Source organism: Harpegnathos saltator, unplaced genomic scaffold (genome assembly GCF_003227715.2).
Source record: "Harpegnathos saltator strain DR-91 unplaced genomic scaffold, Hsal_v8.6 scaffold295, whole genome shotgun sequence".
NCBI classification, from domain to species: Eukaryota; Metazoa; Arthropoda; class Insecta; order Hymenoptera; family Formicidae; genus Harpegnathos; species Harpegnathos saltator.
Window position 1 is genome coordinate 1,814,720 of NW_020230089.1, and position 16,256 is coordinate 1,830,975.

Genomic DNA, 16,256 nt, shown 5'->3' on the forward strand with positions numbered 1-16,256 from the left:
GATACCTAACCATTCATATCGTACGAGGTGTGAGTATTGCATATGAAAATCCGAAATGGGCATTCGGAGCGTTGAAAAACAATAACGATCACAGTGAGGTCAATGGTGGGGAAAACGATGTGTTTACGTTTACGAAGATAGAGACGCGGATTATAAAAACAATGTCGCGATAGAGGTAGGCAGTTAGTCGCTGTTGGACGCCCGAAATAGACGTGCCATCGCCGCTCGTGCAGAAGGTTGGTGAGTGTTAATCAAACCATTGTTTTTTAATATTCATCGGGTGACCGGAGTCGAGCATTGTTCCCTTACACAATTAGTTAATTTCTCTTGATTCCGAATACCGGTGTCGTCGTGCGTTTATCCTTCGACACCGATTCAGACTTTCTTGGTCACCAGACTGGGCTTGTGCGTTTTCCGGGGGGGGGAGGGGGGCCGGTATGACCTAAGTGATCTGAGCCAGCAGCTGAGAAAGATATCTCGTGCGCTTTCCCTTGATGTCCATTATACCTCTTGGTGCTGAATGGTGAGCTTTAGGCTGGGATACGTTGGTAATTTCCTCGTGCGCTTTCTCTTGGAAATTTCCGACTGCCCGCCAGCGGTTCGAATGTGCGTATAGCCATTCGGACCGCCATTTTTAATCAATTATCGTGTGAGGTGATTGCGCGAAAGCCTGACTCGAAGGTGTTCTGGCACTCAGTGCGTCTCCGTATCCCGCTCGACCTCCACCGACGGACGTCTGAATTATATTATCGTTATGCTATCTATTGTTTTTTGTGTTTACTACCTCGAACTATTCATTCGGCTCTTAGTGTGTATGCATAAGGCGAATAAACAAAAGAAGGAAGGTCTATAGGTCATGTCTATAGGGACTCCCTCCTATGTTATTTATACATCCTATACGTTGCTCTTACACAACTAAATAGCCAGACTACCTGGCTCGTCATAATAATGGTAATAATAATCTGATCACCGGAGAAGACTCTCTGACGCGAAAAGAACCGCTTCCAGTTAGCTCGGACGCGTAACATACAGACGGTAGCTGCGAGCGTTATGAACGCGTGACGTTTCAGATCTGCGAGGGTGGACCACGGCTATATCGCGAGATAACGAACATAGGATTAGCTGACCGTTTCATCTCGGAACGTTTCGTCGTAAATTATTGTCGGGAATCAAGCGGCTACGGCTGGAAGATTACCGTTTCAGTTTCTTTTGTCTTGTACGACTGACCTTTCCACCGAGCTGTCCCCCGGTAGCTCCGGAGCAAGAACGATAATACCAACCGCGAACACCTGAGAAAAAATTGTTCGCTTCTGGCTTTTTTTTTACGAAATTGATAACGATGATAACGTTGATAAAAAAGAAATGCAAAGAGAATGAGAAGGGGGAAGTGCGTGCGATAAGTCGGATGATAAAGAACGTGGACGCGTTCTCGTGTTTTACCGAATCACATATGCATACATACTGTATTTCCTAATCATAGTAATACTGTCCCATTAATAATTGTTACATTAATTACAATGTGGCTGAATTAAACACTTTGGCCGGAGACCGACGATCTGGGGGATCGGTCGCGCTGAAGAGCCGAAGGGCCGAGGGTCGTACAGGGGCGCGCGTTACCTTCGCATCGATACTCAGGGTGGGTGGAAACAGCTAATGAACACAGCAACGCGTAACACTTAACGCTCATGCGCGCGTGTACATCGCACGAAACATGTTCGCCTGGTTTCCCATGGATGGAACAGGAGGAACGTCTTGTTATTGCACACACTTACACACACACATACACACACACTTCCTGTTTTTTTACGAAACTATCAACATTATTTTTCTCATGCGACTCGGCCGTTAATATTCTCAACGCTTCGTTACCGCGCGACACGCTCGCGTATATATTGTCTCGGTATTAAACATAGAAATAATCGGAACAAGAGTCTCTCTCTCTCTCTCTCTCTCTCTCTCTCTCCACCTCTCTCTCTCACACACACACACACACACACACACATTCTTGCTTTTTCTCCCGCTTTCATCCTCTCACTCATTCTTTCCCTTTCTCTCTACTCGAAAGTTTGGTCTCTGGAAAAATACTGCGCTTTATGATATGGAAAAACTTTGTTTTGCGGGAAAGACTTCGCCTCTCATGATCGCCGATAATATAACGCAACGGCGACGCGAGGCGTATTTATTAAGCTCACAGCAAGCGCGGGGACACGTTAGCTAACTAATCAGGCTAGCTTCGCGTTTACCCATGCTTTTTTAATTCCTAAACGACGCAAGCTCGTTAGCTCATAGCCCTGACGTGTAATATCGTTGTTTCTCTTCCCAGCCCTGGCTGAGACGAATGTCTGTGTATGTGTCGGCGGCGGAACGAAGTCGCGGACGCTTTTCTCCCCTAAAATACACGGTAACGTGGATGACTCTGCGGCCGAAACCAAATACGTTCGAGGATAGTGGAATGATAATAATGATAGTGTCTACATGAGGGTAAATATGCGGCAAATCGAGGACAAAGTCATTACGAAACATTTAGCTTCACAGTTCTTTTCTTCTTTTTTTGTTTGTACACTGAGATGTAATTGACTAGCTCTACAAATGGAAAATATTGATTCTCCTTCTTCGGGTGCTGGAGGCTCGAGACTAGATATCAGGAGACCCTTTTCCGTAGCGGCGACACCTCGTTTTCTCTTTTTCCCTCTTTCTCTTTCTCTCTCTTTCTCTCTCTCTCTCTCTCTCTCTCTCTCTCTCTCTCTCTCTCTCATACACACACACTCTCTCACATTCTCATAATCTCTTCCTCTCTATCTTCACGCATTCCAACTTTCGTAACTAGCGACTGCGTATCGTAGCAGGTACAAAATTTCGCGCGACGACTCTCTTCGCCGCTCCATGTCGTCGCAGGAAGAGAGAGGCCGTCGCGAGATGAATTTTCGTTTAAGACCGTGATTAATCCTTGTCCCAATGTCGGGGTTAATTTCTAATATTGCACTCGCCCGGTACGCGTTTGTGAGAAACTCAACTCAACTTATCTTTCGTAGTCCTCGTTATCGTCTATTTGTTACTTGATCCGTTCGTCAGTTAGTCCTCGCGTGTGGTTATCTTCTAGTAACGGTAAATGATAGTTGAGGGACAGTACTGACAGGCAGTGTTGACGGAGAAGAAATGCACGATATGAAACCCACGATGGCAAAAAATCCACCGCGAGAAGTTCGGTGATAGCGAATGAAAAAGAAGGATATCTCTCAATATCTAGCCCATGATAAGCCCACGTCAACCTTTCTCAGCTACTTATGGATGGATTACATGTGTCGGGCCTTTAACGGACATAAAAATTCTACGCACACGAACAAGAGAGCTCTTCCGTCTCGCGCCCCTTCCACTTGGTCGCCTCTGGCGCCGCCGGCGTCGGCGTCGACGTCGGCGTCGGCGACGGCCCGGCTTGTCTCGTCTCGTTCTACTTACAAATTACGCTTCACTTACGCGGACTAAACTTATCCACGATCGTATAGATACAATCGCGGTAAAAACTTTCGGTTTCATCGATTCGCGCGATTCTGCAACGACCCGACGCGAGACCTCTGGACGCTTACGTACATACGCTGACTATAGTCTCTTGGAACACAATCGTCGCGCTCTCTCTCCCTCTCCCTCTCTCCCTCTCTCTCTCTCTCTCTCTCTCTCTCTCTCTCTCTCTCTCTCTCTCTCTCTCTCCCTCTCTCTCTCTCCCTCTTTCTCATTTTCTCTACTTCCCCTATGCATTAATCATTCCCAGATCTTGACGCGCCTCATAAGAAATGAATACGTCAAAAGAAGAAAGCGGGAAAAAAATTTGTGCTTCGTTTCCTTAAAATTATAAACGTAATATAGCTCGAAATCAATCGTATCACATTTTAAGGTACAGTTGAAGTAATTGAGACTTTGTTCGTTGAACTTTTTTTTGTACGACCGAAAGAGTACTCGAAGACGCTCGAACAAACAATGGCTGGACAACAGTGGGGAGCAATTTTTCTTTTTTTTTTTTCCCGGACTAATTTGTCGAGGTATTATCAAAGGATGTAGACTGATGCCTATCTTGATTACGCGTTTGTAAATTGCCTGTCGGTTTCGCGGACGTGTTCTCTTTAACTATCTCAGTCATAAGAACGATAGTTCGGTGCTAAAGGGTCACAGTTCACAAATCTCTCTCTCTCTCTCTCTCTCTCTCTTTCTCTCTCTCTCTCTTTCTCTCTCTCTCTCTCTCTCTCTCTCGTATCGAGAGTACGATTACGATAAAATTCCTTTATAAAAATCTACCTACTGCGCAGAATAGTAGAATCGCTCGGTTCGATCACTTAATAATCTCTAAAGTGGACACAACCGCGAATCGACCGTTAATCCTCGATCGATATCCTCGACGCTATTATTCACTTAAGCTTGCGGCACCGACGTTAACTCTAATTTATATTTTACGCGCACGTAAGTCGAGTTCTTTCTTTCTCATTCTCTCCCCTGTCTCTCTTTATTTTTTTCTCTGTCATGATCACGATGGCAGTCGGGCGCAGATCAAGCTAGTCGATTTTCCTAACCGGTTCTAACGCTTTATCCGCGAACAACACGAAGCTTTGGCAATCGGGAAGTCTGTGGTTTATCATCTTACAAATAAGTTACGCCTATTACGTAGAGTGAAAGACGGATATGGTGATAAATAATAGGATTGCGACGCGGCAGTTTGTCGATAAAACATTTTTCTCATCGGTAGTAGAATGGAGGATCGATGCAACACACGTATACATACATACGTACAGGCACACATACATATACATACGCACGCACACACACACACACACACATACACACACACACACATATGCCTCCTTGGCATCTTGACTTGATGTACGTTGCTGCTTAAACATTCATTGTGTTTTTACAAAACTTATGTTGGAAACACTCGCGTCTCGAATCGGCTGGGGTTCAATATGAACCCCGCGACCCGCAAGTATCGTTTCACGGCTATCACCTTAAAATACGCGCGTTTTATACACACATCCATACATATACACACATATACACGCGGCAGCAGTATCGATTCAACGAATATTTCTTTGCGAATGATTCAACGTATTGTAACGCGATCTCTCTACGGGCAAAAATGTTAGGTCGGTGCAAAAGCTTGGTCGCATCCGTCAGATAAAATCCGAAGTGATATTCAATTTCGAGGTATTAATTTTTTTGTTGTTTTACAAGAAAATGGTCCATCTGATAATTTTTGGTATTTTTTTACAATTGACAATTTTGATGAATGGAACAAGCGTGGACTCTCGGCGTGTTAGAAACATGTCGGCCTAAAAGGAGGATTTGCCATTACCAATTTATTTTCACAATCACCGCCTTCCTACGCGAGTCAGAATTTAACGGAGACAAACGACGAATCTTTTGCACGAAACTAATGTGAGGAAACTAATGTCGATCTTTTTCGTATAAAAAGGTCGAGAGACAGCGCTGCTCGGATACGACGCGTTTGCGTCGTCATGAAGAATTAGATCGCAACGCGACTGTTAAATCGAGAACGCGGTGGGAGGAACGGCGCGATAGAGTAAATTTTCGCGCGAATTTAACGTCTACGTTATAGATACGTGCTTATACTCTGTTGTCTATCTATCGACCTACCTACCCACGGCGCATTATTAAATCAGACGTAAAGACCTTTATATATTTCTCATTCTGCCGAGCGAGGCTACCCATCTTTCGCGATAGGCTTCTGCTCTCCGAAGCGTACCTCTGAATTGCACACTGACACATCTCAAGAAAAAAGGAAAAAACTGCACGTCCGGCGTGTCACGTGATACTTCGATTTTTCCAATTCCTCGCGACCTCGAGAGTGAGAACATACGAAAGCGGTCACGACGCGAAACGATAACGAAACTCAAACTTCAACGTAAGAGAACAGTCAACAATCGCAAAATTGAACGAAGGAACAAAGAACACGTACATAAAAAATTCACGTCTCGTCGGAGTCGTTAACGATTAAATAAATAGCGATGATTCTAAGGTAAAAAACAAGACATATAGCCGGTGAAAGAGAAATGGTCTTGCGATACGCTTTCGCTTAATGGATGAATCTCGCAAGTTATTCAATAAAAACGTGAAAATTCTAAATGTTCGAGTCGAAAATCCGACGTTAAATGAATTTCTGAAAATTAATTGAAAATATTCAAACTAAAAACTCGCAACTTTACACGTTTCTTGTTTCAAAGTCTCAGATTGAAAGCGTCAAATTTCAAAAATATATCTTCTGAGAATTATCGAAAGCAATTCTCCCGTCAAGTACCCGTCGCGAAGGTCGTTGAAAAAGAACGAAAGAAATTGTCGCAATCCTTCTCCCGCCGGGGCTATAGAACATGACGAACCCATTGTCAACGAAAAGCACGAAGCTGTCTCATCGGTAATCTCGCGCTCTCCCTTATCGCCGACTGACGCGCGTAGACGACTGTCGATTGAAACGGAATGCGCGATGGCCTTAGAAGATATGCGGCGCCAGTTGTAGCTTCCACAGGGAGACCGGTCTCGCGAACACCGTCACTTGACCCTTCTCTTTACCGCCGACCAAAAAGACGTACAATGGCGCGGGCCCGTACGAGGGCGTCTTCGTGTCGGACACATCCACCGCCGCTACCTTCGCCCTTTGCCTCTCGGCCCTGGAGGCGCTCACCGCTCTTCTCGAGGGCGAGCCCAGAGGCAGGCTCTTGGGGGGTGCTCGCGGCACCCTCCGGATCTCTTGGAGCTCCAAGAGCTCGGCGAAGGTCTGCGAGGCCGATCTGCCGGGCTCGTCCTCGAGCACGCTGTCGGGCGGACTGTTAAGCAGCTTGGCGTATTTGCCGTCTTGCTGTTGCTGCTGCTGCTGCTGTTGCTGTTGCTGTTGTTGTTGCTGCTGCTGGTGGTGGCTCCTCGCTTCGTCCAGGCCGAGGTAGTTCGGGTTGCAGAAACCGAATTGGCCTTCCCGTATCGCTGACGAGGTGACGATGGGTCGGTGCGGCTTCGACTTCCTGCCAGATACCCAGTCGTCATCTGCGAGCGGGTCACCTGGACTCCTTGCCTCGATGCTCGCGTAGTCCGACGTCGACTCCTCGCCTTCTTCGAGGTCGGCGAATCGGACGGACGCGGAAGTAGGGATCTTGGTGGTCGTCGGGGTCTTGGGCGTCTGTAGCGCAGCCTCGTACAGGTGCGAGCTGTAGCTCTCGCCGCGGGTCGGTTGGCAGGCTTGATGCACCGCTGCGAAGTCTCTGCGAAGAGAAACGCGATGGACATGATATGTATGACGCGGCGAGAACGCGTTGTACAAAGAGGAAAAAAGAGCGCGAAATTAATGTCGAAGAAATTTGAGTCTAGCTTAAAGAATTCAGTTTCAAGGTTGTGCACGGCGAAATGACCGTCCCGAAAATTTTCCAGTTATGTTTATTTTATTTTGTTAATTTAATTGTTATTTTGTTGATCAATTTTTGCGTCATGTTCTGATCTCTTGCGCGAACCATGCTATGCGGTTAAATCAACTTCTCGATCCTTGGAAAAAGATTTATATTGGTTGTAGATTTGTCCTTTCTTGAGTTTTTCATTTCCTTTCGTTCTTTTAACTCTCTCAGCCAAATTTCGATATTTATTTCGGTCTTTTATATGAAGCAAATGTAAAGTTTGGCGATTTACGTAGTGCGTCATCGGTCACGTTTATCGTCCGACTTCCTACCGTCGGCTGAATTTTGCAGTTGAGATTCCCGCGTCAGAGCGCTGATTCGACTCGATCCTCATTCGATTTGATTCGATCACGCTACAAAATTGGCGCAACCCTGAAACTCAGATCTTTTCATCCTTTCTGCGCGTTTAACGGGCCGACCGTGTGAATCGCAAGCGTGATATCTCGGTAATTACCGCCTCTCCTCCTGCACTTCGATCAGTCTCGACGTAGGCGGCTCCTTGCGCTCCTCGTCGCTGTTCTCGTCCGGGTCTACGAATACTAATCGCGCGGCCTCTACAGGCGTGAGAACAGGTGTTGGTAACGTCAAAGCACGAAAGTTTGGCACCGATATAGGATCTCTGGTCATACCAGAAGCGGCGACGGCGTTGCTGACACCGCCGACGACGTCAGCCGTCGAGCGCGGCGTGCCCTCCGGCGCTTTCTGTCTCCGCCTGGCCAATGTGTTGGCACTGCGAGACTTTACCATGCCCGTGGACGGTTCCACCACCTCGACGTCCACTTGCTGAAAAGAATAATACGTGTTCGCCTGCACGCAGGCTCGATTGACATGTCTCGACGAACGAGGCGAAAACGAAAATTAAGGGAAGACAGGAGTGTGCATGTGCATTTTCCCGCCTTTTTCGGTCTTTCGGAATTCGAATCACGGTGTATTGTCTAGTTCCTTGTACCTCCTGAGGGCTCTCCTCGTTGTCGTCGTGTCCGCTCAGTACCGAGTAGCTACATTTGGTTGGATGACTGAGTCGCGATAGATTGATCTGCGACAGCTTCGAGATCTCCTTGAGGAAGCTCGGCCGAGCGGGCGCCTCGTTCGGCGACATCCGGTTGCTCGAGAGCCTTGGCCTTTGACCCCGCGGTCGCGGTTTCGGATTGTCCACGTTGGTGCCGCGAATCAGCAGCTCAGACACCGCGAGAGCGACGCTCTCGGCTCTCGGTTGTGGTTTCGGCCCCGGCACGGACAGCTTCTCCCAGGTTTCCGTGCCTGCGGACAAGTGCTCGTTCGGAAAAACCGTCCAATTCACGAAAATATCGCAGTGGAAGGGGAGGTCATCTCTGTTTTATCTCTGTTTTAATTAAGCTCGGTAATATAGGAACGATATTATTTCTCCAATTTTATTCACTTAAGTTAAAATTGACATTTTCATTTTGTTGTTGACCATCAAAGTCTTCAACATTTTTCCATATTTTTTTAGGGAGTTCTCTGTATATACATGTATATGTATGTAGTGAGACCGATATATTCAAGCGATATATTGATAAAAAAAATGTGGATATCCTCTTTAATAATAATTCAAGAAATAAACGATAGACGATTAAAAAAAAATGGACACCGGAAACGAAGAAATGTAGAAATGTCACGTGAAATCGACACCTACCGAAATGAAACCTCCAGAGCTCGTTCGTGGCCAAACCGCCGCTCTCGCCGCCGAAGATCAGCATGCAGCTCGGCAGTCTGCACGCTGCGTGGCCATGCAGCGGCCCAGGCCCGGGTTTGTTCTTCAGCATGGACCACGAGGCGCTGTTGACGTCCCATCGCCAACAGTCGTTCCTCTCCTGGAGGTCCGTCATGCCGCCGTAGATGTACATCGCGTCGCCGTGCAGTACCGCCGAGTGTTTGTGTCGCGCCGCCGGTCCGCTCTCGCTCGACGACAACAAGTGCCAGGACTCGGTCTCTGCAACGTCGAGCGAGTTAGAGTTGTTGCGCACTCGGGCGAAGTTTTTCACTGCAGCTAAAATATCGTTACCGAAATGAAAAGCCCACAATTCGGGCGAGCTTCCGCGTAAGTCTTGGTAACCGCCGTAAATCAGCATCTGTCCACGGTGCACCAGGGCGGTGTGGCCTCTGCGACCTCGAGGCACTGCGCAACCCCTTTGTGCCCTCACTTTCCGCCACGAGTTCGTCTGGAAGTCGTCATCGTAATTGCGGTTAGAAATTCTCACCGCGATGTACAGGGAGGTGGATTTCGTCCGACACGTGAAATATTAAGTCGCTTGGTAGTTTTCTACATATTCCATTCCATTTCTCAGATTATTATGTTATGTGCAATGTAACATAACTTATGTATTATATTATATTTCATATTGATATTACAAAAGAAACCGTTGAAATTGTAAAAATATTTTTTAATCCGGCGTAATATAATATATATATTGATATATTTATCGTACAGATATGATACGCGATCATATTATGTATACGATGTATGACATCTGGCATTATATCATATATGATGCTGTGTTGGATTATCTTTTATCTTAAAGACCCTTCCCCGGGCCCCCTCTGTGAATGATTACAAGCGAACTCTCTTTATTCTTCGCGCACGCACATTTCTGCATTTTCGCGGATGATTGTGTACGCCGCATGTAGAATAAGAGCCAGCCACCACAAAAGGGATAAAGACCTCTAATTTGCGGCTCTCCATTTCTGCTGTCTGAATAGGTTCGGCTTTAACTCCTGGGGTCCGCGATAATCGTCGCCATCGTGTCCACTGAATAGAGACGCGAAGTTATAATTCTCTCGCCGATTGCAACTCGCTCGAGTTCCGGAAAATATCTCGTTCGTTACGATATTTACAGCATGTACCCGCCCCTCCCCCTCTCACTCTCTCTCGCGCTTTCTTTTTCTCTTTCTCCCGTGTCCCGATAAAAGTTATAGCGTATTGATCGGGCGAATATACAATTATTAAATCGCGCGAGCGCGCGCGACGTAGTCGACAAGCAAATCAAACGTGTCACAAAAGTCGCAGCGAGAAAAATCGCCGAGTGTTTCGATCGATACGACGGATATATTTGCACGTGCAATATTAATCGAACTGTTGTTAACATTTCGCCGACTAAACAGTGCACATTCATTTATTCGCCCGAGTCGAAAGTTTCGGCCCGTGTTGACTATGCGCGCGCGTTGCACAGCACGTGCAACAATTGCCGCAGGCGATGACGAATATTGCAGCTGGACTACTCTGCAACACACATTCATAACTCGAGCTTTCATCCCGTCGTGAAACGAGGCGCGCAACATGCAAAAGGCGCCGCGAGCGAGCTGTACTTTTTATTCACTTTAAAGAGACGTGTCACTTCATTGTTGCCTCGTTTTCGCGCGATGTCAATTGTCCATCTCGATATCGACGCGAGTCAAACCGTTTAGTCCGACGGTCAACATGATCAATCGTTATCGTGGAGAAATTTTTACGTATTTTCACATTTTGTTTGAATATCAAAAGGAAGGAAGAACGGGGATGGTCAGGCATTATAAGTAACAGAATGCGTTATAACGTATATTGATAATCCGTAATATTAATATTGACATTAATATTATATTAATCATTATACTAATACGATAACATTAATATTGATGTTAATAATATTATTATAATAATTAATATTAATATCAATCAATATTGCTATTAATATTAATATCGTGCAATATATAATATTGAAATTAATAAAGAATGTTTAATATTATAATATTATACGGCGTTATACATTCACACGTATAACATAACATAACGGTGGTTTAAAGCGTATCACATGGGTAAACAAAAGCCTTCATAGACTCATCTAACTGGCTGAAAGTCACGTGGTCGCGGAACTCGCTGTCAGCGAGTCGCTGAGCGATCATTACATTAGTCCTTGACGCGAGGTGCGACGGATCGGCAGACGCCGCGCGTGGCTGCCGATTGTTTTCAATCAATCGATCGATACGCACGTGAGTCGTGTTCTATTATTTCGCACACGTAATTACCGCGCTAAAAGCATCATGAGGAGCAATAACTGCATCTTTTTGAATCTTTAGAGTAACCATCGCTTTTTGTCTTTATTAACAAAAAAAAATGTCTATTGTATCGAGTCATTAACTGTGGCTCGATACATTAATATTTACCCATATTTTTAATTAATCAGATAATTTTCTTTTAATTTTAGATCTAATGAAGCTGCTGGCCACACGGAGTGAGTGCAGGTGCCGTACCGAAGGACTCGGTTCGGGCCGAGCAGAATCAGCTCGAAGGTAATTTTATTTTTGCAAGCTCATAGTCGTGCGCATTTAACCATTCGCGATCGAAAATTAAGATATAATTGTCCAAGTAAAAACCACTGAGTTATAATGATCACGAAGAAAAAAGGTTAACATGTTCGTATCATATTTTTTAATCGAAGATGTTATGTTTTGGTTTCAGATCTGTAGCAGAACGTGGCCGATTCTGAGTCCTGCCGGCAGTTTCGTGAGTCAAAAGAATAATTTTTAAGACAATGGGTTTAACGGTGTCTTGATATTTATGAGACGTGATTAAAATCAATGCAATTTACCTAGTAGATTTTTGCATATACACTGAGAGGAAGAACGGTTTATTTCATTACAAATTAGAGTCACTTTTGGGCATCAGCTATATTTTTTATATTGTTTTTATTATTGAGAACATTATAGTAATATTTACTACACAAATATATAATTATAATTATTTTATTATAAAACTATAGTCATAAATATCAATTTCAAATTCAAATACAAATATATAATTATAATTATTTTATTATAAAACTATAGTCGTGAATATCAATTTCCTCTTAGTGTGGGATTTTTGCATGTATGTTTTTGTGTCGTCCACTGAAATATATTGTTTGAAACAATTAAGAGGTCGTTTTTTTGAAATATTTATTTTTTATCAGATACCTGAAATATCAAAATATCGGATTCTGCTTCAGAGATATTGATTCTTAATACGTTTCTTATTTTTGTTCTATAATTTTAATTCAAGATATCTAGATATTCGACGTAACTATTTATTCACTATGGCCTTGTAATTGTTTCAAATAGTGTAATATCACAGAATGGTGTGCCAAATCGCGCGCCCAAAGAGCGTGTCTAAAGTGCATGCTGAGAATGCACAGCAAAATTGTGCATTAAAGTTGCACGTCGCAATGTGCTACCACACGAGAGATTCGCGGTCACCTAGTTCGCTCGCGAAAAATTTTGAGTTTATCGTAATCGGTAATTTACGAAATATTTTACGTATTATTCATTATATTATATCGATTAACATCAGAATTAGAATTCAAACTTAAAGTCAACAGTTAAAATTTCTATTCGATAGGATCTACATTTTTACAAAGTATAGCGCCGTTCGTGAAATAGAATTATTTTATTTTATAAAATGCAAAACCACGTTTTTCGATAAGATATAAACATCCGCGAGACACAAAATTACGTTTTTTTTTTTTGATAGATTATAGATACCCGCAAAATTGAACTTTTCTTTCTTTTCTTTTGACATTTCAAAAACGCCGCGATATTAGATTCGCAACTTTCTCCATACAATTCGCGATCCGCAAGTGTCTAGTCGTAACGCAGAAACTCATCTGTGTACTTTTCGTTAAATCATCGAGCCTGCGTTAAAACAATCGCGAGTGAAGTGAAGTCAAATGAAGTGACAAGTACAACCGACGTGAGACGACGACCTGACTCTGAAGTTGGACGATGGATCAGGATAGGACTGGACGTCGTGGGACGACGCGAAATGATGAGTGCAAATCCAAATATTCACGAAGCGTTATTTTACGTAGTGCATGTAGCATGTAGACAAATTGCATTGATTACCGATACGAAAAGTCAGAGTGCAAAGGCAATATGTTCTATAGCGATTTAAAGATAAGTGATTAGCGAATAAGATTTAAATATTGTTGACGCTCGATAACGTGCGTCCGTAGAGTCCAGTATATATCCTACATATCGTGATCTTCTCTATTATTCTATCATTCTACAATACTATGATATATATACTATATTATATCATACTATGCTATACAGTCTCTCTATTATATTTTCGTAAAAAACTATTTAACGCGGATAAAAATATAAAATATCAACAACGACGGACGGATATTAACGAAGTTTCTGCAATTCCTCTCGATAGGGATATTTTGTTAACTTTAGGATCGATGAGTGAAGTTGATGGAATTTTCGCGGAATTAGATTTCAACGCAATCGCGGCAAAAAAAGGAAGGTTTAGGTTCAGTAAAATTGATCCTTTAAATTATTAAAACACTTCAGAGCATGAACATTATTCTAAAATTGCAACTGCAACAAATTTTAATGCAATCGCATTAGAAATAGTTTAGACCCTCTGAGTGAAATTTTTAATAAAATTATGACAATAGATTTTAAAGGGTACTACCGCGCTACGCGTAGTGTTCCAGAAAAATCATCCGGCACCGTTGGTTCGATGACGTTTACGAAAAGTACAATTGCGCGAAGTAACATGAGCATACATTTATTTTTACCCCGTCGCTTTTACCTTGTAACGATTCCCACGTGAGAACGGTGTCGCGCGAGCGAGAGCGAGCGAATATTCTCCTCTGCGCGTCCTTTATATTTACACGCGTATCATCGATGAAATCGATAACGTCGCTCTCTCTCTTTCACGAAGTGATTTGTCGCCCGATCTAGCGGATGATTCGAGTGTGCGTGTCAAACGACGGCGGCGATGACGTTGAAGAATCGCGTATATTCCAACGAGACTTTGTCGTGTTTTACGAAACTATGAATGATGAAAATGAAATACCGCGGCGACGAATACTTCTATAAACGAATAGTCACTGAGCGGAAAAGAAAACAGCGGGAACAACAGAAAAATAAAGTATGTGAGCAATTAAAAACTCATTTCGTTCGTAATTCGCTAGACGATTCGTGTTCCGTTTGTGTATCTCCCTCTTGTTTTTTTATTTATCTTTCTTTATTCCGCCCTTCTTACCTCTTTTACGATCGAAGGGTTAAATTGTTTACTAATAAGTAAATGGCATAAAATAAAAAATAGCGGAGCGGAGGTGAGCAATAATTCAAGCGTCACGTGTTTTAATTAAATAACGAAAGACAAGAATGACATTCGCAAATTTGTGCAAACGAACCGTGCCGAAGCCGATAAACACGTCCGAGGAATTTTTCGCGATTTTCTCCGTGCGCGACTACTGAAAATAGAAACAACGCGAAATTAGCGGTATCGAATCAAGCGACTGCGCTGGCGTCGCTACGCCGAGTCGTGATTTGCCACAAACACGAGACAAGCCGGGTTGTCTCGAGCTGTCGGCTTTAGGCGCGTACTTGGAGTTACGTAATTACTTTCGACACCCTCAGCCTCGGCAAGCCACCCTCGCGCTCGTTCCTCCCGCATTGATACACACTCGTAGCGTAGTAGAGATGTGGAAAGCGGCGTTTCGTTTACGACCGAGCCGACCGACCGACTGAGCTGAAAGACCCGTGATTGTCGTTGCACATCAAAAGAACCGGTCAGGCTCGGAGGAAGTAACGAGTGTAGCCGTCGCTGGCGGAATAGTTGCATATGAATATTTCTCATGAATATTTCTCGTTGCCGAACAGGAGGATAGGTAATATTACACGGCACGAGTCAAGCGAAAGAGACGACTCTATCGACGAGAATTGGCGAGATTCTTTCAGGCGAGTAGAAAATTTCGAATAATTTAAACGAGGTTCAATTAAGCGGAATATAGATGCTCCTCCACCTTTGCATCGCGTTCATTTGCATCAGCGGAATTTCCGATTAATTTGCAGGCGATTTTCCTCGGTGAAAAAGACGAAGGAGTCGTTTATCGAGTTCTGTAATTGTTGAAATTGCTGCATACCTATGTAATTTTGCGGACAAGTCTCGAATGAAACTTTCGTCCAAGCGAATCCCGCCGGAAATCAATCGGAGAGGGTGGTTCTGATGTTCCTTTACTCTTCTCTGAAGTCTGGTTTGCGAAAAGTTTCCTTTTTTTTGAACGAGCCACTTAATAATTAAAAAGGCATCAATGTTTTGAATGTTATCAATATTTTCAAATCAATATTTTCGTTGAAGAAAATATTTTCAAATCAATATTTTCGTTGAAGAAAATTTGTCTGCAAATTGAACGAAAAATCTTTCGTGAAAAATAACGCGGTGAGAACAGGACGTTCGCTGAATAATTCGAGCTAAGGGGTCCAAATGGAAAAGTAATTCAATTTGTTCGTCTAAATTCTTATTTATTATTCAAGAACGCGTTGCGGAACACAGTACCCTGAGGCTTCGAACACCGCCCGGCTTCTCGCGAAATTAAAAGCATAAAAAGAGAGGAAAGAAAGAAAAAGACGAGAGGTACAACATGGCACACGTTTTCTGCTGCTCTCTCCCCGCGGGCTGTCCGTCGCAAACGAGACAGCGTTTTAACAAAATACAGAGGGAAAAATGAAAGGGAGATAGGGAGGCGCAAGGCAGGTAGGGTGAGAGCGAGCGAGCAACCCCTAAGGCTTAACCAATCGGGTCGGCCTGACGCATTCGTAACGCGGATTTCAATAATACACACGGCGAACGCACGGCGACGGCGGAGGGGGTGCGCGGCCGTTCCCTCCACGGTCCAGCGATTAAAAACAAATGAATCGGGAGTAGTCATGGCAACGATGGCGGCCGAAAAAAATCTCGAGACGATGGCACGCACGTAGACCGCGTTCTCTCTCCCATTTGAATTACTTGCTATGAAAGCAAGATGTAAGAGACAGCTGTATTTCCCTCAC

The 16,256-nt window shown here is 43.9% G+C and overlaps 1 protein-coding gene and 1 long non-coding RNA gene across 3 annotated transcripts in view; one reads left to right on the plus strand and one right to left on the minus strand.

Annotated features, from left to right (window-relative positions):
* Nucleotides 1-12,087, plus strand: LOC109504365 (uncharacterized). The gene is made up of 3 exons (XR_002163004.2): nucleotides 1-240; nucleotides 11,639-11,723; nucleotides 11,893-12,087. It is a non-coding gene; the product is annotated as an uncharacterized LOC109504365 (long non-coding RNA).
* The window catches only part of LOC105188807 (host cell factor 2), a 27,898-nt gene continuing 15,645 nt past the window's right edge, over nucleotides 4,004-16,256 (minus strand). Inside the window, exons 4-8 of one of the 2 annotated variants that reach the window (XM_011150453.3) lie at nucleotides 9,463-9,619; nucleotides 9,094-9,390; nucleotides 8,389-8,699; nucleotides 7,894-8,222; nucleotides 4,004-7,253 (exon numbers count right to left, since the gene is read on the minus strand). In XM_011150453.3, the coding sequence (XP_011148755.1) occupies nucleotides 6,491-7,253; nucleotides 7,894-8,222; nucleotides 8,389-8,699; nucleotides 9,094-9,390; nucleotides 9,463-9,619 (1,857 nt within the window). In that variant the 3' untranslated portion in view covers nucleotides 4,004-6,490. Of the gene's footprint in view, nucleotides 7,254-7,893; nucleotides 8,247-8,388; nucleotides 8,700-9,093; nucleotides 9,391-9,462; nucleotides 9,620-16,256 lie in introns of both variants that reach the window. The other variant, XM_025299847.1, reaches the window with a different exon arrangement.